The sequence below is a fragment of the Triturus cristatus genome, chromosome 11, assembly GCF_964204655.1.
Source record: "Triturus cristatus chromosome 11, aTriCri1.1, whole genome shotgun sequence".
Taxonomy (NCBI): Eukaryota; Metazoa; Chordata; class Amphibia; order Caudata; family Salamandridae; genus Triturus; species Triturus cristatus.
Genome location: NC_140594.1, coordinates 149,650,145 through 149,673,645, shown reverse-complemented (window position 1 = coordinate 149,673,645; position 23,501 = coordinate 149,650,145). Strand labels below are relative to the sequence as shown.

Sequence of the window (23,501 nt, the reverse complement as noted above, 5' to 3'; positions counted from 1 at the left end):
AGATCCAGTCTGACGCATGGGGTAATTCTAGGTTAAGGAATCTATAACTACGGTCTCTTTCATATAGTATCTACAGTGATAAAAAAAAGGGAACACTGTAGGTCTCGGAGCCAGAATGGAAGTTAACACTGGAGTTGGTGTTGAACTAGAGGCGGATTCAAGGGGAAAAGATGGCAATGAGGATGGATTCACTGCTGGTAACAACAGGAGGGCCCCAAGGCCCCAGAGAGAGGTCGAAGAGCGCTAAAAATACATAGAATGGCCTCCATTAACACCTTGACCTGGTGCGGTGTTGCCAATGGCTAAGAAATATTGAGAACAAGTGCAGAACTGGCTCATCAAGTAGGGAATCTGGAGCGAGACTGATCACTACTTTGACGTCGTCCGACTTCTTTCGACAGAGTGGTGGGATGGTGTTGGGTCCCGCTTCGCCTTCTTGAGTTCTCTCTACATCTTGAATGACCATTTCGACCACGAAAAGGATCTCAAATCAAATCAGGTATTTGTTAAGCGCGACTACTCACCCGTAAGGGTCTCAAGGCGCTGGGGGGTGTGCTCGCAGGTTCCAGTCCATCAAGGAGGGGGTCTGTCGAAGAGCCAGGTTTTGAGATCTCTTGCGAAGATGGGGAGCGATGTTATCTGTCTGAGGTGGAGCAGAGGTTGTTCCAGGCTCTTGCCGCGCGAAGGGAGAAGGAGCGGCCTCCCGATCTGGTCTTTCTGGTGCGGGGGACCACACCGTAGGAGAGGTGGGCTGATCGTAGGGTCCTTTGGGGTGATTGGAATTTGAGTCGGATATTCAGGTATGCTGGTCCGGTGTCGTGGAGGGCCTTGTGAGCGTGGTTTAGAATCTTGAAGGGGACTCTAGCTTCGATGGGGAGCCAGTGGAGTGTACGCAGGTGCTGGGAGAGGTGGCAATGTCTTGGCAGGTTGAGGACCAGTCTTGCGGGGGCGTTTTGGATGTTCTGTAGCTTGCGGTGAGGTTTTTGTTTATTCCGGCATAGAGTGCGTTGTCGTAGTCGAGCCTGCTGGTGACCAGGGCGTGAGTGACTGTCTTTCTGTATTCAAGAGGGATCCATTTGAAAGTCTTACGTAGGAGGCGGAGGGTGTGGAGGCAGGAGGACGAGACGGAGTTGATCTGGCGGTCCATTTTGAGCTCTGAGTCCAGGATGATTCCCAGGATGCGTGCGTGGTCCGTGGGGGTGGGCAGGCTTCCGAGAGCAGGGGGGCACCAGGTGTCGTTCCAGACATCTGGGTTTGGGCCCATGAGGAGTACTTCCGTTTTGTTGGTGTTTAGTTGTAGGCAGCTGTTTTATATCCATTTGGCGACAGCTTCCATGCATTCTCGAAAGAGGTGTCTGGCGGTGTTGGGTTCGTTGGATAGGGAGAGGATGAATTGGGTGTCGTCTGTGTATGACACAATGTTGAGTCCGTAGGTTCTGACGATGGGGGTGAGCAGAGCCATGTAGATGTTGAAGAGCGTAGGGCTGAGGGAGGACCCCTGGGGGACTCCGCAGGTGGTAGGTGTAGGGTCCGAGTGGAAAGGGGGGGAGTCTGACCCGCTGCGTTCTGCCGGAGAGAAAAGAGCGGATCCAGTCAAGGGCCTTGTCTTGGATCCCTGCGTCATGGAGTATGCGTATTAGGGTGCGGTGAGAGACTGTGTCCCAGGATCGGCTGCAAATCCAAGCTCTCAACTTGGAGCAGGACTTAATGGGAGGTCCAGGACTTCTTCTGATGTTTAACAGCATACAGCTTCGCTTTATGATCCCAATTCGCTTTGGGGTGCATGAGGGCACACACTTCACATGTCTTGGAGTAATATTCTTGTATGGGTCCGTCACGGATACCTGTTTCCGACAGTCACAGTATGGCAATGATTTTTTTAAGGAGACCTTGTTTCTTTGCACATCGAATTTGAAAAGGCTTCAAAAAAAGTTGAAAATGGGAACAGAGCACGGATCAGCATACAAATTCACAGACAGAAACTGACATCTGTGTATAAGGGTAGCACTTATATGTGGTTCCGCACTGTCACTTCAGGGGCAGAATGAAGCCAATGCAGAGACGTCCGGCACCACCTAGCGGTGCACAGGGGCTATGCTGAGAAATCTTCCAGATCAGTCTACAATTCGAAATATCCATCAGAAACAACACGTTTATATCAACTCAGAAGTCACAGTTATAGGAGTACTTCACCACAAGAATGAATTACTAGTAACAAATGTTCAAGATACTGTAAAAGAGTTTTAAAATTCCTTCACTGGGTCACATCAAAGTTATTTAATAAATAACAGTCCTGTCCACAACTAAGCATCAAATGGTACAATAGCATTACCTTGTTGTCAAAGTTGAACCTGCTTAAATCTCTTGATTCTGTTGCTCTTCGGTCTCCGTGTGTGAGAGCCCCCTGAGGATTTAAGTACAAAGTCAAACATCACAAATCAAAACCTGTCTGAAACAGATTACTTAAGACGTTTTACTACAGCTGCCTTTAAGGAATGAAGGAATCAATATGAACACTGCAACATTTGAAATAATCTGCTAAATTTCCTGGTTTTCATTAGTTTTTCAATTACAGACTAAAAACATTTGATAGCTGACACTGGAACTTTAGGTGCTACTGCAGAGCCCGCACAGGCTAGTGTACACGTGTAAGCAGCAGGATGTCATGAGGCTGGGAAGCCTCAGAGTTAGTCTCACCAAAATCCAGGTAGAAGGTGAAACATCATTGACTGAATATCCTGGACTCACCTTTTGGGAGGATGAGTCCGAAACTGCAACATGTCCAAAACGGCACTGACGAAAGGAAGCGTCTGAAAGGCAGTCGGGTGTGACTTTGGCATGTTGTAAGTGAACCCCAACGAGTGGAAGAGGTCCACCGTAATCTGGAGGTGGGAGACTACAGCCTGGGGAGAGCCCGCCATTAACACCAAAACGTCAAGATAATGGGGAAGCCTGTAATCCCTGATCTCCGCAGATGAGCTGCTACCACAATCTTGGTGAAACACAAGTGGTGCTGGTGAGTCCTAAGGGGAGCACAAGGAACTGAAAAGGCTTGTGGCCCACCGTGAACTGCAGGTAATGCCTGTGAACAGACAGGACGGGATATAAAAGTACGTGTCCTGCAAATCGAACGCTACCATCCAGTTTCTCGGGTCAAGGGTAGACAGGACCTGAGGTAGCGTGATCATCTTGAACTTTCCCTTGAGGAAGTAATTTAGAGGGTGCCAGTCTACGATAGGAAGAAGGCCTCCATCCTTTTTGGGCATCAGATAGTAGCAGAAACAACAACGACTTCCTTCTGCGTCTGCACTCTCTTTATGGTTCCCTTGGCCAAGAGAGACTCTACTTCTTGGCGAAGAAGAGAGGAGATCCTCCGGCAACCTGTCACAAGTTGGTGGCATAGGAGGAGGGTCCGTCATGATGAGGAAGGAGGGGCATTCATGATGCAAAACCCACCTGTCTGATGTTATGGACTGCCAGTGGGGCAGGTGATGGAGAATCCTGCCTCCCAGTGGGCACCCATGGTAAGACGGACGGTGGATTGGGAAGGCTTGGAGGCTGTGGTTGCCAGGGACGTTGTGGACTGACCCGACCATATCCCACAGACCATGAGAATATCGGGCAAAGAGGCCCTCTGTGTTCATGGACTGCAGTGCCAGGCTGGTGGAAGAAAACAGTTCCCCCAAGAAATCCAGCCTTTTGCATTTCCTATCCGGTGGTGCGGTAGGGAATGCGTCAGGATTTATGTGACCGGTAGAGGATTGGACTACCAAGTTCTCAGGGGTATGGAGTTGAGTGAGGACGTTTGGGCCCCCTGGAATAGGACAATGGCTGTGGGCAATCATCATGTTCACAGGAGCCCCTGTGCAGGGTTTGGACTAAGTCCCCAGCAAGAAGTCAGTAAGGGCCTCATTAAAAGGGAGAAGCCGTTCAGATGGGGACAGTCCCAGCTGAAGCACTTCTGCCAAGTCATTTGTCTCGACTCCCACAGAGGTCAAGCTAAGGTCCAAGACCCTGGCTGCCCTTGCATAGGATACTCCCTACTCCATAGCCACTGGCTTCACCAAGAGCCTCACACCAGTTGAAAGTGTCATAAGACTTATTATTCAAGGTCAAGGGACCCCTCACCCATTCCTCCCGAGTTCCAGCCCGTAAGAATAGGGCTCAGGCTCTGCCTAAGAGGAATGGCTCCAGTTGACGTTGCAGTAGTAAAGAGCCACTTTTTTACATGGTCACCCACACTTTTTGCTGACTCGTACTGATGTTGTTAATTGGTAGTGCACTGGGCCAAAGTGCCAGTGCTTTGTCCATAAAATTAAAATAAATGTGCAATTGTAACCCAATTGGCAAGGGCTTTAGCACCCCAGTAAGTCGCTAGTAAATGGTACCCTGGCTGCAGCATGTATTTTGCTACCCTAAAGGACCCACACACAAACTAAATGTACACGGCCATTGCAGGATGTGCGACATGGAGCTAACTGTAGGAAGCTGGCTCTGCATATACTACATCAAAGTAAGGTATAGTGTGCAGAGTCTAGTGGATCCCAAGAGTCTTTACAGACTAATGCTCTCTTTTATGGTAACGTGGGCAAGCAGTTCGGCTTATCAGAGGGCAGTGCTAAGCATTTGTTGTATACACACAGGCAAAAAAGTACGAGTTACTTACCTTAGGTTACGATGTATCTGGTAGAGACACAGTCTAGCCGCAGATTCCTTAACTTAGAATACCCCAGGCGTCAGACTGGATACGGAATTTTTTTGCAGCAGCACCTCTGCGTGCCAGGGGACTGCGCCGCATGGCTCCGCCCGACGTCGCCCACGGACATGACATCGGCGAAGCCATATAAGTCCCTCCCGACGCGCCGTCAGTTTTCTTTGGAGAATAGTTTTCCACGCCACAACGTGGAGCCACCACCAATAACTGTGAGAGTATGGGAACCGTGTGTGAAAAAATGATGAAAATCAGTGAAACAAAAGAATGGGATGGTGAGAAACACCACCACAAGGGACAGGAACATGCACTGTACACTGAAAGCAATTGAAGAGACAGAGCCAAGCAGCGCTGTGAAAAGCAGCCCTGCAAAAGCGAAGGCAAAGCCCTCCCCGAGGCAAACGAAATATGCCAAAGCAGAAGACAGAAAGCCTGCAATCACAAGATCTGACCGTGACAGGCAACAAGACCTGCGAAAGAATTTGGTATATTGAAGTCCACAGCACAAAAAACTGACATAACGTGCCAAAAAGCCGACAAAGGGGGAGCCCTTTGCAATCGATTGTTCACAAAGCCTTCGACAAGGGGATTATTAATGAAAAGGCCAAAAGATACCTCATACAACCGAACCCTAGGAGCCCGACCCTATACATGGTACCAAAAATACATAAACATCCAGTCAAACCACCATGCCGGCCGGTCACGTCAACCCAAGGAAGCCTACATGAACCAGTGGGCAAATTTCTAGATCGCTATTTGCAACCAAGCGTCATAGCAATGAAAACATTTATAAAAGATACTATAGACTTCTTGCATAAACTCAATCAAATCGACATCACAGAAGATGAAGAGATCCTATTATGTACCATTACGTAAACTCACAATATACGTCAATTCCAACTAGGAATAGAGGCGGTTGAGCATGCATTATTACACACAGAGTATGAAGAAGGATTAAAGTGTATCGCTCTAATTGCACAATTGTTTGCACGTTTTTAAACTTATGGAACTTTTTAAACTTCACTGTACTTAAGAGCCGCTGTCGTCAACAGAAAAACTTGCACTATTTTCTTAGCGACATCGCCCATCACCCGTGGGTTAAGGTTCCCAGACCATTTCCCCCACCACTCGTGGGTTAAGGTTTGGTTACATCATCCTGATATCATTTAAGTGGTATTCTTCTTTTGGATTAAACTGACATCAGCCCATATTTAAATTGCAGATTATCCCCAGATGAAGGTTTAACAGCCGAAAAGCATTGGGATTAACGAAGTATGCATATCAGCTATACTGCATTCTGGGAACTATAGTTTGAACTTCCCGAAAACGAAGATATAATATTGTGATGCAACAATATCATTAAAAATTGAAATCAATGGATGTTGAGTGTTTTTTTGAACAAGGAAACGAAAAACTGAAACCTTTTTGAAGGACTCTCTAGCCAGTGCCCGGGGGACATACCCCACTTGCATGGGGATGCAACCAGTTCAGTAGTGTGCAGTCCACCACGAATGGTGAATTTCGATGCATCTCTTCCTTCTGCAACTGCCTGGGAGAGAGAACGGCCTGGGGCTCCTCCGGGCACTGAGGCAGAACCTGCGCAACTGTATCCCAGATGGTATGGGAGTATCATCCCAAGAGGTATTCACCGACCGCAATGCTAAGCTGGAGGAAGAAAATATCCTTCTTCCAGGACGGGCCAGCTTCTTGTTGGATTCCCTATCGGGGGAGGGAGGGATGAAGAGAATGTGCCTTGGGAAGAGGCGGCTTGACCAATCTGGCGCTCAGGGAAAGGATGTTGGACAAGAACGCTGGATCACCCGGAGTATGGTGATGGCGGTGGGCAATTGTCCTGTCCACAAGAGCCCCTGTGCTGGGCTTGGACCAAGTGCCCAGAAGGACATCAGTGAGGGCTTCATTAAAGGGCAAAACTGGTTCAGAAGTAGAAGTCACAGGCTGTCAGGAGGTTAGTCCTGACTGTCACCGAAGGGAGGTCAAGGCCCTTGGCTGCCCTTCTCTGTAGCCACGGTAGGGGGAGAGAGCAAGCCAGTGTCAGGGGAAGTGCCCAACCACTGGCCTCACCCAGGTCTGCCAGTTCATAGGGTCTTCAAGCTGGTCTGTTAAAGTGTCCAGCAGCCCATTCCAGTCCTCTTCACCACCTCCTGGCACACAATCAACACCAGGATGAACACAGGGACAAAAGTCCCTTACGGTGCAAGAACCGATATCGGTCTGGCTCAGAGTCCACATCGGGGATGAGGATGGGGTCAACGCCGACCGAAGGCAGAGTCAGCGTTGGTCCGAATCTGTTAACGGATCTACGAAAACCCTCTGGCTCCGTGGCTGAAGCTGCAGGCGTTGAAGGCCTGTGGCCACCAATCGACTAAGAGAGCCTTGAAGGCAGACCAGTGGAGTCGGACTGCCCAAAGATGAGGTGTAGAGCCTCAAAACAATTGCAATTGGGCAGGAGACGCTCCCGGAAAAGTGGGGAGGCGGGGAGTCATCTCAGAAAGAGGCTCTGAGGACGGAGGCCTAGAGCAACGAGGCTCCGTGTCCCATGGGTTAAGTCGAAGAACGCCTATGCGTCTTCGACGACTTCTTGTGCTTACCCGAGCTCCCCGAAGATTTTGAATCGGACAGAGGAGTGCGGGCTCTATGACCGTTCCGGACCTTCCGATCGATCGATAATGGACACTGGTCATTACAAACTACCCAGCTTTATAATGGCTTCACTGAAAATGCGGATCTTTATCTTAATAAATCCGTACTGATGCCAGTCCAGGATGCTTGTTTCTGGTCCAGGGAAGACATGGCTTGGCAGTTCGGGCTGGACTGCTCCCATGAGGCACAGGGTCAGACTGATTTGCATATAGCTGTGACTGAACTGGGGTGGCAAAGTGAGCTAAAGAATAGAATGATGGATTCAACCCAGATCTGTGACTGGGGGTGAGTGTTTGAATAGTTTCAGCACTCCGTCCATCATCTCCTTCTGTTTGCTCAGGATTTATTATGACCTGCTACCAGAGGACACCTAGGAGGTACTGCCTGAAACCCTACTAGTCACAGAGTGTGCAGGCTGACTGGTATCTTCCAGGCTGACACGACAGACGAGTTACTAACCTCCCTGCAGATGAGAGCCCACGCACTAAGGCCAGGAACAATGCCTGTCCGGCAGGTGATCACACCTCCTCCAGCAGGACGGCTAGCAGATTAGCATCTCAAGGCCAGAGGTTTCAAAACCACCACTGTCTTGGAATTGCGACCACGACTGCCCACCAGACCTGGGAAACACCACCTCCTGCCTGGACGCCCATTTGCCATCAGGGCAAGTGGAACGCAGGAATTAGATAGTAAGAAGGAGTGTCACACTTACAGGTTAGGCATACCCCTAGGGGTGGACCACCTGAAGTTGACAGTCAAAGAAGGGTTTCAGCATCTTGGTTTTGGTGAAACTGGGAACTTGGGGTCAAGATTATGCCCACTCCTCGCAGAATTGGTCATATAGGGGGGTGTAGACACCCCAGGGATAGGTATCCCATTGGCTACTGCCCTATACTCCCCTAAATTCAGTATTCAGGGTCTCTCGGACACCAGAGCTTCAGATGTGTCTACCTGGGAACCGAAGAGGAAAAAAAAAAGGTAAACACTGCAAGAACAGAGTATTTGCTCCAAAACAGTCACCAAACTCTACCTGGCAGATGGTAACCTCGACAATTGCCAGACCAATTCGTCCAGAAGCTGAACGTCCTTCCCAAGCCCTTGGAGGCCTGTCCAGCACTTCAAGAACCATTTAGCATCTCCCTTGAGGTGGAGGAGTCATGTCCCTGCATCTGCAGGCACCAAACGCACTTGTCCCATACGAAGACTTGATGCCCATCTGGTCCACCAAGAGAGCATCTCGCCAGGGGGAGGTCATAGTGGTTCCAAGAGGTCAGCCCTTCTCTTCAGCGAGTTTCTAGACATTAGATCCTCAAGTATCCCTATGCTCCAATAGCCTGGGTACTGAAGCATTTTACGCAACCAAGGCTGGTTTAGTGTCCAATCCGGACAACCACGCCACCAAAACCGACCTGCCTACAGACGGACATCAGGACCAATGAAGCTCACACCGAGAGTGACCCTGCTGTCTGTGTTCTTCCCCTCTACAGGTTAAGACCAAGAACTGTAAGAGCCTCCAACCAGTGGCCAGCCGTAAAAACACCTCTGCACCCGATCCCCACAGCCCGGGTTCACAAATACAAACTGCGTCCCCTTGCTTCAGAGACGCTCATGAGCAGAGCCTCCCTTTGGGTTCTACCTGACTTGTCAATAAGTCCACAATAGCGGCCTTTCTGTTACAGGTACTTTGGCCTAAACCATGTAGCGCTCGAGGTTACAAACGCGACCAGCACCTCTGCACCTGAACACACAAGGGCAGGTAAACTCGAACTGCTGGTGGTTCTTTGGACCATGAGCTCTTAGCACCTTAAGTCCTGAAGGGCACCCTCTACAACCACTTGCAGGTATATGTATGCAGTACATGTCTTTGCTCCCATAGGATAACAATACCATGTTCAAGGCTCGTACCTCAAAACACGTTAATTGAGCATTTTATTTATTATTTATTTAAAATATTTATAGAGCGCGGCTGTCACCTAGCAGGTATCCTGGCGCTGGTAGCTACTCCGGGGGTTTATTGCCGGGGGGGGGGGGAAATGACTGTGGCTGGCCGGTCTAAAGGGGTGGAGGAAAGAGCCATGTTTTGATTCGTTTCCTAAAGGGGAGGAGATGGGGGATTTGGCGGATATCGACAGGCAGACTGTTCCACAGCTTGGCTGCAGCTACTCTGAACGATCTTCCCCCCGTCCTGGCCTTCTTACATCTGGGCACTCTCACAAGGCAGGCAGTTGTGGACCTGAGTGTTCTGGTGGGGATGTACCAAGAGAACAGACGTTGAAGAGGTCTGGGTCCTGCACCATGTAGTGCCTTAAAGACCAGGCAGAGGGCCTTGAAGGCAACGCGTTGCTTCAAAGGCAGCCAGTGCAGCTCGGCCAGTGCAGCGGTGGCCGAGGATCTCCTGGTCCATCCAAGAGCCAGTTTGGCTGCTGCCGACTGAACTCGTTGGAGTCTGTCCAGTAGGGCTTCTTTGTAAAAGTCATAACTGCAAAAGTACTTCCCTGACTCAGATGAGCTTTGTGTCTAAAATGATATCAAAATCTGTCTCATTTTCTAAACTGGTCTAGGATTTCTTTTTGAGTGTGTGTGTGTGTACCATTTATTGACTCAGTGTGCAACACATCTTTACCACATCCATCTGATAAGCCTAAGCAGCTTGACACCACTGCCACAAATAGAGCAGTGGGAATTATTAAAGTAAGCTCTGTAAACCAATAAGGGTCATCTGGACTTTTAGCATTGTGTGCCCCTACATTGGCACACTACACAAAACGCCTGCTTCCCACAGACGCCCCTCCAGCTCTGTGTCGGGAACTAGGATGGGGACGGCGTCACTGGGATCATTGTCGGGAAAGGTCAAAGTGGCACGATCTGCATTGGTCCGGATTCTAGGATGGATGTTAGGGGCCTGACAGGCATGGAGGCGCCAGCGTTGGACCCAGCATGGGCCCCTGGGCTCGAAACTGAGCCGGAGGGAACGGGCTGTCCAAGTATGAGGAACATGCCTTAAAGAATGTTTCTTACTGGGCGGGGGGCACTTTGGCTCCCAGAAACTCATGGAATGCGCGGAGACAGCCCAAGTGCTGGTTCAACCATGAGGCCAGGCCTAGAATGCGGACATTCCCTTGTGTCGTCGGCTGACTGACTTGGAGAAGTCAAAGGTCTCTTCAACGTTTTGTGGAGGTGTGACTTACCAGAGTGACCCGACGACAGTGCGATGAGGCCAGGAGATGGAGGGATCACTCCCTCAACGCCTTCAGGTTCAACTCGTGGCAATCGGCGCAGGCCTTCTGGTCGTGGTTGCGCTTAAAGCACCAGAGGCATACAACGTTCAGGTCTGTCACTAACATAGTTTGGTTACAGACGCCACAGAGATTGAAGCCGGCATTCCTTGACATCGGCACACTTGGAGGAAACATTTTCTCAGATCTGCACTGTGGCGGAAAGAAAAGACCCGACGTAGACGCGCTCGGGATGCGCCTATATAGGCACCGCACACCACTTCAGATGCGGATGACACCACAGAGCCAAACAATGCCACACAGCCACAGTCTAACTACGCCACCTACCGGCATGCAGGGTTACTGATCATGAAAAAACATTCCGGATCCAGTCGGACGCCTGGGGATAATTCTATGGTAAGGAATCTGTGGCTAGAAGTCTCTATCGAATGTACCACGCCCTGCCAAAGCATTCAGTAGTGCCCAATACTAAACAGACGACATACTTTGCTGCATCCTGGCTTTCCTGAATGATCCGTGCTAGGTTACAGCAACATTTATCGGGAACCGCTCACAAAAACATGCTGAACTTGCTCACAATGTCCCATAATGCATGCAAGTATCAGCCAGAGAGACAGCTAGCAACAACAGAGCGAAGACCAAGACGGGGTCAGGAGACCATTATTTTTCCAAATGCCTCCATATGTTTCGACTACCTATTGGGAGGAGTCAAGGGAAATGAGTTTGGGTTCACTGTACTTGTGAATGCATAGACTGCTAGGCTCTCCGGTGCAGAGTGAGGAAGGCAGGGTCACTAAGCGGGTCTGTAGCATCTAGTCACTTGCCTATTTACTGGTGAGCAACAGTAAGTTTTGACTCAAATGCCCATTAAGGTGTCTGTGAGGGCTTTATGAAACGGCAGAGGTGGCTCTGTCGAAGCCTAGCCAGGCGGCAGAACCGCTACCAAGACAATAGTTTTGACTTCTACGGACGGTAACCAAGTCAAAGACTTTGGCCACCTGCTTTATCACTACAGCAAATGATGCACATTCTTCTGTCAAGGAGCGGGGTGGAGAACAGAACCCAGTGTAAGAGAAACTGTCCAAACCATTGACCTCTTGTAGGTTAATGAGGAGGCCAATGTCGTTATCTTCATCATCATAATATTAGGAAGCACCATCCCAGTCATCTCCATTGTCATCGCACAGGCCATGTTCAAAATCCGATCCAAAAAGTTGTGAAGTGCTTGAGGGCGACTCCAAGGTAGTAGCATCCTGTATGAGTGAGGTTGGACCAGTTGGGTCAGGACTTGTAAAGGACATGACTTTGGTCAAGGATGTGTTTAATGTGTTTTGGAGCTGGACAAAACAATCTGAACCTCCTTAAGTGTCAGTGGCATTAATGTGGCAGAAACCAGCTTGGATCTTGGTACTGGAACCCAAGATGCAATGGACTGCCTGATTGAACAGTCAGTGGTGTCTAGATGAGAGCGGATCACCTAATTTGCGGCATTGGATGGTTTGATCTAAATTTGTCTAAAACTCTTCTGGGGCGGTTGGAAAAATCTCACCCACCATATTCCATAATGTGTGTAAATATATGCCTAGAAGACAGCTAGCACTGACCAAGCGAAGGGCAGAGTTAGAAGAAGAAAACATCGTTTCCAACTGCTTCCATACATTTGGATTCTGTCAGGAGGAGTCAAGTTTCAAGCACTTTATTTTGATCAAGGAACTTAAAAGCGACAATTTCAGTTTACAAAATTGCACACATTACAACACATCCAATTCGTATCAGCCAACTTATTAAGATAAATAGGAACTCACAAGTAAAACGAAAAGAGTAAAGTGCTTGGAAAGATACAATTATGCATGAACATTAAAAAGCTTGCATTAAAAATTACATATTATGCATGAGTGCCAAAGTGCTTTTTGACAAATTATAAACAGACACACCAATAAAAAGAATAAACAACTTTTTCTTTCTAAAAGGTATGGTATTTTATGTAGTTCTAGCCCCAGGTATTAAAGTGCAATGCCGCAGGTGCAGAATGACAAAGTGCATTATTAAAGTATCTGAATAAAAACGTTGGGCAGAACCATGCCACCACAACACTTTTTAGCCAGATAAGATGCTTTTGGGGCAATGAGGTGTAATCTTGGATTGAATAGGCCAGATTGTTTCAAAATATTTTGCAACTGAAAACACAATATAAGGTTTAACATCTGACCATGATATTTTCAATGCGACCCAAGAGGGGGGAAGGGGGGGGGGGCAGTCAAGCATTTAAGAAGTTTGGATTACTTTGGACAAAAAATGCAGGAGATGTTCAACGGATTCCTTCTGTTTGGTGCATGCTGGGCATAGTTCAGCACCCTCTGTGAGGCCCTTCCATTTGGCAATGAGCGTTTCAAGAGTTAGGGCACCTAGCCTGAATCTTATGTAAAGGGCTTTAGTAAAGGGTGGACCAATCTCATCAATGTAAGACTCAAATTAGGGTGTTGATTTGAACCCAAGAAATCTATTTGTTGATGAGACTGTTTTGTGATTGGCTTATAGTCCTCTTCGTTCTCCCAAAAAAGTCTCCAACATTTTTATAAAAGCGGTAATATTTACTGGGTGAGTCCAGAAACAAGTCAGGTCCAGTAAGATTAATAACTTCTTCACAGTCTTTAGACACGGGATCGTCACCACCACATCCTTTTGCCATTCTAAAATGTCTTTCAAGCCTACCCTGAAGGGTCCCAGCTCAGTGGTCAAACAGATCCTTAACCAGTATAAAATTGGTTTAAGTCTTACTTGAGGAATGATAGCCTGCATATCCAGGTCGAGTTTAAAGATTAGGCGGTGCTTTACGGGAGTTTGAGTGCCACCGTCAGAATTATTATTATTTTTTTTTTTTTAGAACAGATTTTATTTGCCAAACAAATATCGCAGAGCACTGTAACCCAGCAACTCAAGCACAAAGTGTACATAGAAGTGACTTTGATCATTTCAATGACAAATTAGGACAATTGAAGAGCAATACATTTAAAATATTAACCAAATAAATAAACGAACGAAACCCCAAAACCCACCCCCCGTCGCACTCACGCCTACCCCAGAGTAGCACCAAAGGAGAATGGACACATCTATCCAGACATAATACACCTACATCCAAGGGACAATATTGCATTTCCACTATAGTGAGAGGGACGCCAAGTCAGCAGACCTCGCTACTGAAACAGATTCCAGCTCTAGGCCACGATACTCTGCCCATTTCCGCCAGATTTTATAATGTTTAAGTGGGCACCCCCTGGCCATAAAGATAGGGATCTCTAGCCCCATACAGAAATCCATGCAATTTTTCCACACAGGTACCGAGGGCACCCTCTGAGCCTTCCAAGCTTTGGCAATATCCCTCTTGGCCAAGGTGAACCCTAATAGCATAAGATGGCATTTGTATATGTTACCTCCTATATCGTCCATAACATGTAACAGGACCAGCTTTGGGGAGCTGGGTAGATCCCATTCCAGTACCTCAGAGAGGCACAACAGAACTCCCCGCCAAAATCGTGCTAGTGCAGTGGCAGATAGTATGGAGCAAAGTACTCTCCTCATGTTGGCATCGGAGACACACCAGGGAGGCCACCAATCCCGCCCTCCAGAACCTGACCCTAGTGAAATAGACCCGATGGAGATACTTAAACTAGATAAGGCGAAGACTTACGGCTATGGATGACCCCAGCAGGGAGGCCAGGGCCTCCACCCAGTCCTCCTCCTCCAACGGGCCTATGCCTCTCCCCCAGGCCTCCCTAAGACGCTGCAATGTGGGGGAACTGCGTGTGACCAGGGACTGGTAAATCTTGGAGATCTTGTGGCCATGGAGGTCCCCCATAAATACCTTTGCCTCTATGGGACTAAACTCAGCCAGGGACCCCAACCCTTCGATGTAGGGGGTGATAGCATGTCGGAGCAGTAGGTATTGGAAAAATTGGGTTCTAGGCATTTGAAAGTCCTTTTGTAGATCCTGAAAGGACTTCCGATCTGATCCCCACATGAAGTCCCCAAGAGTGGAGATCCCAATGCGGTCCCAGCCCCGAAAGCCGGACAATGCAGCCAGTTGAGGCAGTCGCCCACTGTACCAAAGGGGAGTCTCCCGAGTAAACTTATTCCACCACCCAGTCCTCCGCAACGCCTGTCGCCATATTTGAAAGATGAGTTTTGTAGCCGGTGGCAAGGAGCTCCGTAACGGCGTAGAGTATAGTGTGTAGGGTGTGATCTCCCATACAACGCCTCTCGACCGCTAAGGCTGGGTCGGTAGAACTTGTTTTTGACAACTCCAATAACATTGATGTTACAGTAACCCCAAAGCTCAGCCCCAAAAATTATGGCTGCCATGGCCTGAGCTCTCCATATGTCTAAGAGAGGAGATACAAGATAGAGAAAGGTGCTTTTTGCGAATGCAGGATGAGTCATAGGAAAGGAGTTGGAATTCAGCCAGCTCAGAGGACTGGACAAGAAGGCTTTCTGTCTGGTGTAGGATGCTGGGTCGGGAAGACACGGTCTGGTCACCTGCATATTTATCAGCAGTCAAGAGCAAGATTTGCAGTAATGACCGGACAGTGGTATACTTATTAGGGAAATGGCGCTACAAAGGTGAAGTCACCCACTATCTATATACTTCAAAGGTGCTGTAAGGTAGGGAGAACCACCAGCCTCCCCAAACTTGTGCAGCCTGTGCCACACTTGTAATACAAAAAAAACAGCCCCAGGACACAATATGTATAAGGGTTAGACAGCTGTAGCTACAGTAAGTCAAGACAGTGCAACAAGTATTTAGAATATGTTTCTCTAGTTCTTTTATTCTTTTTTGCTTCTTTTTTTCTCAGTCTTTATATACAGGTTTACATGCCAACATGTGTTTCATCGCCAACATGGAGATTAACCCAGCGTCTTTTTTTTTTTTTTTGAAATCTGTTTTTATTGTTTTAAAGAAAACAAAAACATTCTTTGGCATGTGACACAATAGGTAAGCAGAGAGTTGATAACATAGGCAAGGGAGCACCCCGCAGCAGAACCCACTACCACTGCGCCAGGACTTGCAATCAGTCTTACGTGCGAGCACTGCCCTCGGCGGAGCCAACCACAGTCTCTTTGACAGTCTCGTATTGGTCTCAACAGGAGTAGCAGTATTAACCGTACCTCAACTGGGTTCCGTGACTATGCGTGGGCGCTACCCGCCTCATTCAGATAGTGAAGAACAGGCAAAATACCCGCCAGGCCCAAAGATTATACAGAACAAAACCTTAACAGTGGCAGCATAAACTGTACAGACAGGCCCAATACCCTCCCGGTTGTCGTCTAGTCCCCCCGCCCCTCCACCCCCCCCCCCCGGGAACCCCCGTGTGTGTGTGCGTGCGCGCCCCGGCTGTGATCGGCGCTATGCAAGTGTGGGTGTCGTGGCGCCAAGGGAGGCAGGAAGTAGCCGGGGCATGTCAGCACTGCAGGGGGGCATCCCCCGATCCACCCCCACCCGCGCCGGCGCCGTCTGCCGCCCCCTGCAACTCCGCATCGCCCTCCGCACCCAGGTGTCTGAGCTTCCCCAGCAGCTGCTTCCAGTGGTCCGCCATGGGTTCCCTCCGCAGGCCCAATGTTTCCTCCCTCTGGATGGCGGTCCCCTCAGCCCCGGCCCATGCCTGAAACGAGGCAATCCAAGCCTGCACGCGCGGCGGGTCATGCGCTTTCCACCGTTTCGTGATGAGTCGTGCCGCCACCACCAGCCCCAGGTCAATGAACCGCGACGTCACCTTATCTTTGCGCGGTCGCTTAAAGTGGTGCAATATGTGTTCGGGCCAGTCGAATGGGATGCTACGACCCACACTCTCTAGTAGCAGCCCACTGACCGATCTCCAGTAGACACCCAACCGTGAGCAGCTCCACAGCATGTGCAGGAAACCCGCCCCCGGCTCTTCACACCTAGGGCACACTGCATCTGTGCGGTGAAAGTACCGATTGATTAACTCCGGCGTGAGGTAAGCTCTGTGCACAATAAATAACTGGATTTGGCGGAATCGCAAGTTTCGGGGTATACGCACCGGGCCCTTGAGTATCCTTTCCCACTCCTTGTTCTCTAGCGGTCTACCCAGGTCCAGATCCCACTTAGCGCGGAGGCGGTCCAGGCTGACGGACGACAGCTCCCTCAGTGAGGCTGCGAACCAGCGTATCAAGTGCCCTCCTCTCCCCATGACATGCAAGTATTGCATGGTCAGATGCAGGGCGGGTTCCGAGGTCATATCTCCCCACTGGGCAGTCATGCTCGCCATCAGCGAGCGGTGTGTCAGGAACCCCCCGGGCGGGAGCCCGTCCTCCGATACCAGGGTCTCGTACGGCACAAGCTCACCCTCCCGGTAGAGGTCTCCCAACGTGCGCACATCGGCCCCCCACTAGTCTGCCAGCATGTGGGCCGTGAGCACCCCTCCTCCACCAGGGGAGCCCTCAAGTGGTATCGCCGGAGCATACGGGATAACAGCACGCGTGAGGAACAAGGCCCTCCGAAAACACCTGTGCGCCACTTCCAGGAGGAGTGGCAGCGGGCGCGCGACCCTGTGAAGGGGATGGAAGGACCTGGTTAATTGTTCCAGTGTGTAGGGTGCCAACCCCGAGGCCGTGTCATCCCTGCCCCTATCAGCGAGCCAGCGGGCCACCCATTGTAGTTGAGCAGCCAGGTAGTAGTGCTCAAAGCAAGGGGCGGCTAGACCACCTCTGTCTGTTGGTAAATACAACTTCGCGAGCGCCAGCCTGTGCCGGGCACCACCCCAGACAAAGTCCCGCAGTAGCTGACTAAGCTTGCCAAAAAATGCGGGGGAGATGTACATCGGGAGATTGGCGAAGTAATACAGGAGGCGGGGGAGCATGACCATTTTGGCCAGCGCCACTCTGCCCGTGATCGTCAGTGGGAGTGCGCTCCAGAATCGTATCTGCGACCTGAGCGCCGTGACCGCCCTCCCCAGGTTCCCATCAAAGAGGTCGACAGGGCAGCGGTAGATTTGGATCCCCAGGTAGCGGAAGGTGTCTGCCTTCCATTGGACCAGCGTGCCATCCAGGCAGTATCGCGGGTCGTCAATGCCGGCGTTAAAGGCATACAGGCATGATTTGGCTGCGTTCACACGTAACCCCGAAATGGCGGCGAACGTCCTCAGCAGCCGCGGCAGCTCCTCCGGGACACGCCCCACATCTTGCACATAGACTAGCAGGTCGTCGGCATAGAGCGACACGTGGTGGACTGCGTCCCCCAACTGTAAGCCATCTCCCAGTGTCGCCCGCAGAGCCACAGCCAAGGGCTCAATCGCCAGGGCGAACAAGAGCGGGGAGAGCGGGCACCCCTGTCGTGTACCCCGGCCCACCGGTATCGCCTCCGAGACGTGAGGGCCCAGACGGACGCGGACCGTGGGTCGCTTGTATAACAGGTCGACCATCTGCAGAAATTCCCGGTCCAACCCATATCGTAGCAGCACCTCGGCTAAGTAACCCCACTCTAGGCTGTCAAATGCCTTCTCTAAGTCCAGGATAAGGCACCCTGCCCTGGGCCACCTGTGCACTGCCTCAGTTGCTACCCTGAAGTATCGCCGGAGGTTCAGGGACGTTGACCGCGCCGGGACAAAGCCATTTTGGTCAGTGTGCACCAGGTGGGGGACCATCGGCGCCAGTCGCTCCGCCAGCATTTTGGCGAGGATTTTATAATCCACATTCAGCATCGCTAAGGGTCGGTAGGAGCCTAGCTCCGTGTGGTCCCTGTCAGGCTTGGGCAGGGAGACCAGGAACGCCTCCTGCATAGAAGGAGGGAGCGACCCTACCTCCAGTGCTGTGTTATAGAGCTCTCTCAGCATTGGCGCCAGGGACTCGCGGTACGCTTTGTAATATTCCGCGGGCAGGCCGTCCGGCCCCGGCGTCTTCCCAGATGCCATCGATTGGATCGCCTCCCCGATTTCCTCCAGAGAGGGAGGTCCGGCGAGGTCCTCATTGTGTGCCGCTGTGACCTCAGGGAGCTGGACAGAGGCCAGAAAATCCCCAAGAAGCTGCGGGGGGCCAGTTCCCCTCGCTGTGTACAGCTGCCTGTAGTGGTCAGTGAAGGCCCGGTGTATTTCACACTGTGTGTGGACTAGTGTGCCATCCGCTCTGTGGATCGATCCGATAGGGGCACGCCGGTCCTCCTGCCGTATGAGCCAGGCCAGGAGGCGGCCCGCCCTATCCGCCCCAGCATGCGTCCTGGCCGTGTGCGCAGCGTAGTTGTGGCACCGGAGCCGCTCCAGGAGGTCCGCGTGCCGTTCCCGAAGGTCTGCTAGGGTGTGTGAGTGCCGACCCCCTCCCTCTCCCTCCCTCTCATGTCGTAAGAGGTCATTCTCCAGGCGCGTCAGAGAGTCCGAGAGGCCCCTTCGTATGTTCCAGGTAGCCCCCAGACAGTGGCCGCGAATGGTCGCCTTATGGGCTTCCCACTCCACCAGCGTATCGCTCGCAGTCCCTTCATTCGCTTCAAAGTATGCCAGAATGGCCATGCCTAGGGAAGATCTAAATTCCGGATCCTCGAGCGCGCTTGGCTGGAGACGCCAGGTGGGCACCGGCTGCCGCTCCACCACCCAGCTAAGCTGGAGCCACAAGGGGTTATGGTCGGAGTGCGTTCGGCCCAGATACTCAGAACGGACTATAAGTGGGAGTAGCGACTGCGAGCCCACCAACCTGTCCAGCCGGACGTGTAGATCGTGCACTGCCGAATAATAAGAGTATATCTTGTCTCTCGGGTGGAGGGTGCGCCATAGGTCCTGCAGCGCCCAATGCGCAAGCCAGTCCCCCAGCGCCCTAGCGTTAGACTCCACCACCGCAGCGCGCAGAGGAGGGAAGGATCTGTCCAGTTGGACATCTAGCACCATATTGAAGTCCCCTCCCAGTAGCCAGGGGAGTCCCGCGTAGGGGTGCAGGACTTGTGTCAGGCGTTCCAGGAAGGACTGCTGATCCACATTGGGCGCGTATATCGACCCCAGCAAGATCTCCTGCCCGTTCAATTGTCCCCGCACCAGCGTGTACCTGCCCTCGCCGTCCACCACCGCCTCCTCGCATCGGAAGGGGACCCCTGCTCGCACCCATATCAATGTGCCGCGCGCGTGCGCCGAATAAACGGTACCAAATGTGTGCCCCCTCCACCGCTTGGCAAGCCTGTCCAGTTCTGGCCTTGACATATGCGTCTCCTGCAGGAGAGCGATCCCGGCAGAGTGACGCTGTAAGTAGGAGAAGATGGAGTAGCGCTTGGACGGTGTGTGCATACCCCGTATGTTCCAAGTCATAACATTAGTGTGCGCCATCGTGAAGGTAGGAAAACCGGCCGGGCTGGAGGTAGAGCATCTGTACCCGGGGAGGGGGACGAGGGGCCAGCCATCCAACCCAGGGGAGCATATAATTGCGCTGCCATGTGAACAGTGTAACTGCCGTGAACAATAGAACAAAGAGGGGCGTATTCCCAACGGGGCATCCGTCCAAACGTCAAAGAAACTAATTAACTATGCAATGTGTCAGTACAGTGCCTGATGGGGTACGCGCGAAAGTGTCGACTAGCTGGCGCAATGTCCCCCCTCCCCTATCGCCTCTAAGGGAAGGGAAAAGCAGCAGCATATCGTAGCATGAAACTGTCGCGCTGCCCGGGCTCTAGTACGCGGTAGTAGGGACCCCCCACTAGACCATCCAGCGGTGCGCGCCACGGTCGGGCCGTCCTGTACTACCAGACACCCCCCACGCTAAGCCTGCGCCCCCCCACGGGAGGACCCTCCCACCCTCAAGGTCCCGTCCCCCCTCCAGTTGCCCAGTTGCAGGCCAATCGCGTGGGCTTACCCACCCCGCATGGCGCCCGCCTCAGTGCGGTGTAGCAGTGTCCCTTCACGTAATCAAATCAGCAGTCTGTGGGGTCACCACCGGTAAGGCCAGGTCCTCCGATATCATCGTGGACGGGGACGAGGCACCACTGGTCCCCGGGGCGCTGCACGCTCCAATCTCCATGCAGTCTCCACCGGGCGGCGTCCCCAGAGTCGCCACCGCGTCGAGGACCTCCTGCCGCTCCACTCTGATCCTCTCCGGGCTAGGCGCTGTCAGCCCCATCCTCAACTGCTGTCGGGCCCCCCGTCTCCTACGCCTCCGGGGCCCTCTCTCCGGGCGGCCATCGGGCGCCGCGCCCGCGGGCCTCTCCCCCTTCCATTGCCCCGTCTCCTCCAGCCAGTTCCAGACATCCTCCGGGGAGCCGAAGAAGCGGGTCCCCTCCTTTGCCACCACTCGCAGACGGGCCGGGAACAGCAGGGAGTAGGGCAGCGCCAGCTCCCGAAGCTGCCTCTTCACCGCCAGGTAGTTGCTCCTGCGCCGTTGCACCGCCGCCGTGTAGTCAGGAAAGAACATGACACGGCTACTGCCAACCGTCGGGTCACCAGACTTGCGGTCCTGAGGGAAACGCGCATCGCGGTCGCGATAGTTCAGGAGCTTGAAGAGGAACGGGCGGGGCCGGGCTCCCGGCTTGGGTTGCTGCGCTGGCACCCTGTGTGCGCGCTCTACCACAAAGTGCTGGGATAGTGCCCCCTGCGGCAAGAGGTCCGTCAGCCAGCGCTCGATATACTGCTCCGGGTTCCTGCCTTCGGCGCCCTCTGGAAGGCCCACGACACGTACATTATTGCGACGGGAGCGCCCTTCTGCTTCGTCAACCCGGTCTTCCAATGCATTAACCCTGTCCAACACATCCTGCAGCGCAGCCCCATGGCTATGGGTGATTGGCTGGAGCTCCCGAAGCGTCTGGCCCTGGACCGTGACCTTCTCCGCCAGCTTGCGGTGATCTGCATGGAGTAGCGTGAAGTCGGAGGGGACCTTGTCGATCCTGACTTCTAAGGACTCCCTCGTCTGCTCCAGACTGGCGCCGAGTTTCTCCACCGCCGCGAGCATAATGTCCATCTTGGCCGACAGGGCTGCAGATTGTGGCTCCGCGTCTCCCCCTGGACGGGACTGCGTGTCCACGCTCCCTGTGCGAGACTGTCCCTGCTGTGTTTTGTCCCGGAGCCGGCCCATCGCGTATTGTTGGGCCGTCGGCATCCGCAGGCCGGATCTCGGTGTCACAGACGCGGCTCGGTGGCTGCTGCTCCACTCCTGTACTGCGCACCCCTCCGTGCGGCCACCGGTGCGGGCAAGCGGCAGACTCCGAAGTCCTCAGGGCTCCTGGGCCAGTGTGTCGTGCCCCTCTCCCCTGGTCAGCGCTCCACTGCCCTCCTTACCGGGGTGTGCCAGTCAGCGGGGCACCCCGTGGCTCCCCCCACCGGTGCCGTCCACGGCCAGCCAGGCCTCCGACCTGCACCCTCTAGCCGCTCCAGGCGCGCCCGACCGGCGCCCTCAGCTCCCTGCTGCGGCTCCGGCTGTGCGGAGGCCGGCGCTCCGTCCGACGTCGCCGGGTACACCCGATCGGTGCCCGCCGGCAGTCTGCTGGGCCCCTGGGTACGCGGAATGGCACTGGTCCGACGTTTCAGCCACCAGGGACGGCCGGGGGTCCTCCCGCGTCCAGCACGCCTCGCTCAGCCGCCCAGAGGCGCCCCTACCGCACTGCTGTCCTCCTCAGTGAGCACCCTCTCCCAGGGGTTCGCTGCCGGCCCACCTAAGATGGCGGCCCTCGCAGAGCGGCGCCCGCAGCTGCTCGCATCCATCCACAGGCCCCCGACAGCAGGCGTCCTCCAACCGCCGGGTCTGTCAGGTCGTCCGATCGCTGTTGCACTCTGCCCCTGCAGTCGTGGGCCTGCCACTCCGCTCCACCTCTCTCAGGGCGCACCTGCCCAGGCGCGAGCACAGGCCGTCGCTCTCCCCACAGCGAGGGCGCAGTCCGCCTCGCGGGCCCCGCAGCCCCCAGCCACTCACTGTTCGTCGGGCGTCTCAGCAATCGCCGCCTCCTCAGGGCCCGCAGCGACCCAGGGCACCCTGTTCCGTGTCCTCCGCAGGCCGCACCGCACACGGGCCGCCCAGGCTAGCTCTCCCAGGGTACAACTCCGCCTGCCGTCGTCCTCGGTGTCCTCACGGGCCGCGCGGCGCAGCCCAGGCCACCGCCTCCACTCCTCCGCGCCTCAGCGCATCAGGCGCCCCGCAGTCTCCGATGGGAAGCCCCCGCCGCATTCGCTCAGGGCCTCACTGAGCACCGCGCTCTCCGTCCTCCGCTCTCCGGACACGCCCTCAAGCCGGCGGCCGCCGCTGGCGAGCAGCTCCGCCTCGTAGGCTGCCTCGCGGATTGCGGCCAGGAGCGGTCACCTCACAGCTCCCGGACTTCAGGGGGTGTCCCCGCCGTCTTCCTGCACCCGACCAGCGCTATTTGGGTCAGGGCTGCCCGCTTCCCAGGATAACTGGCAGGATGAAACGGGGGTAACGGCCGGAGCCTCAAGGACTTGCGGCCGCCATGTTCGCCAGTTGGCCACGCCCCCTTAACCCAGCGTCTTTTTGAAGGTTAAATAAAATATAAAGTACGTAATCAACAATCATGTTGTATGGAAAGTCGTACTAGTACAACCTTACTATCAACCAGTGCAAACAAACGAATCTGAGAATTGTAAATCCAAGAAAAAGGAATAAACAAGAAAAACAGAATAGGCCAAAAGGAAATGTGGTAAGTATAGCGTATCCTGATTGCGCCTGACAAAACTAGTAAAGTGATAACATTGTGCACCAGTGAATGGAAGGTGTGTGTGCAGGGCACCACAACATCATACCATGCCATCCAAGCACTCTGTGCTTATTTATAAGACCTCAGCCATTGTGCAACTAATACGTGAAAAGCAGCCTGTGATAAAATATTCAGTATCCTATTATAAAAACGTGTGCCAAGACAACTAACCTCCTGAGTCCTGTGTTTATAAATTACTAAAAAGGAAAAGGGAGCA

The 23,501-nt window shown here is 52.9% G+C and overlaps 1 protein-coding gene across 7 annotated transcripts in view; it reads right to left on the bottom strand.

The window, feature by feature from the left end:
- Window positions 1-23,501, bottom strand: part of SBNO1 (strawberry notch homolog 1) — a 1,282,279-nt gene that overhangs the window by 331,546 nt on the left and 927,232 nt on the right. For all 7 annotated transcript variants that reach the window (XM_085634811.1, XM_085634813.1, XM_085634807.1 and 4 more), the window contains one exon: window positions 2,333-2,404. In XM_085634811.1, the coding sequence (XP_085490937.1) occupies window positions 2,333-2,404 (72 nt within the window). The remainder of the gene's footprint in view (window positions 1-2,332; window positions 2,405-23,501) is intronic.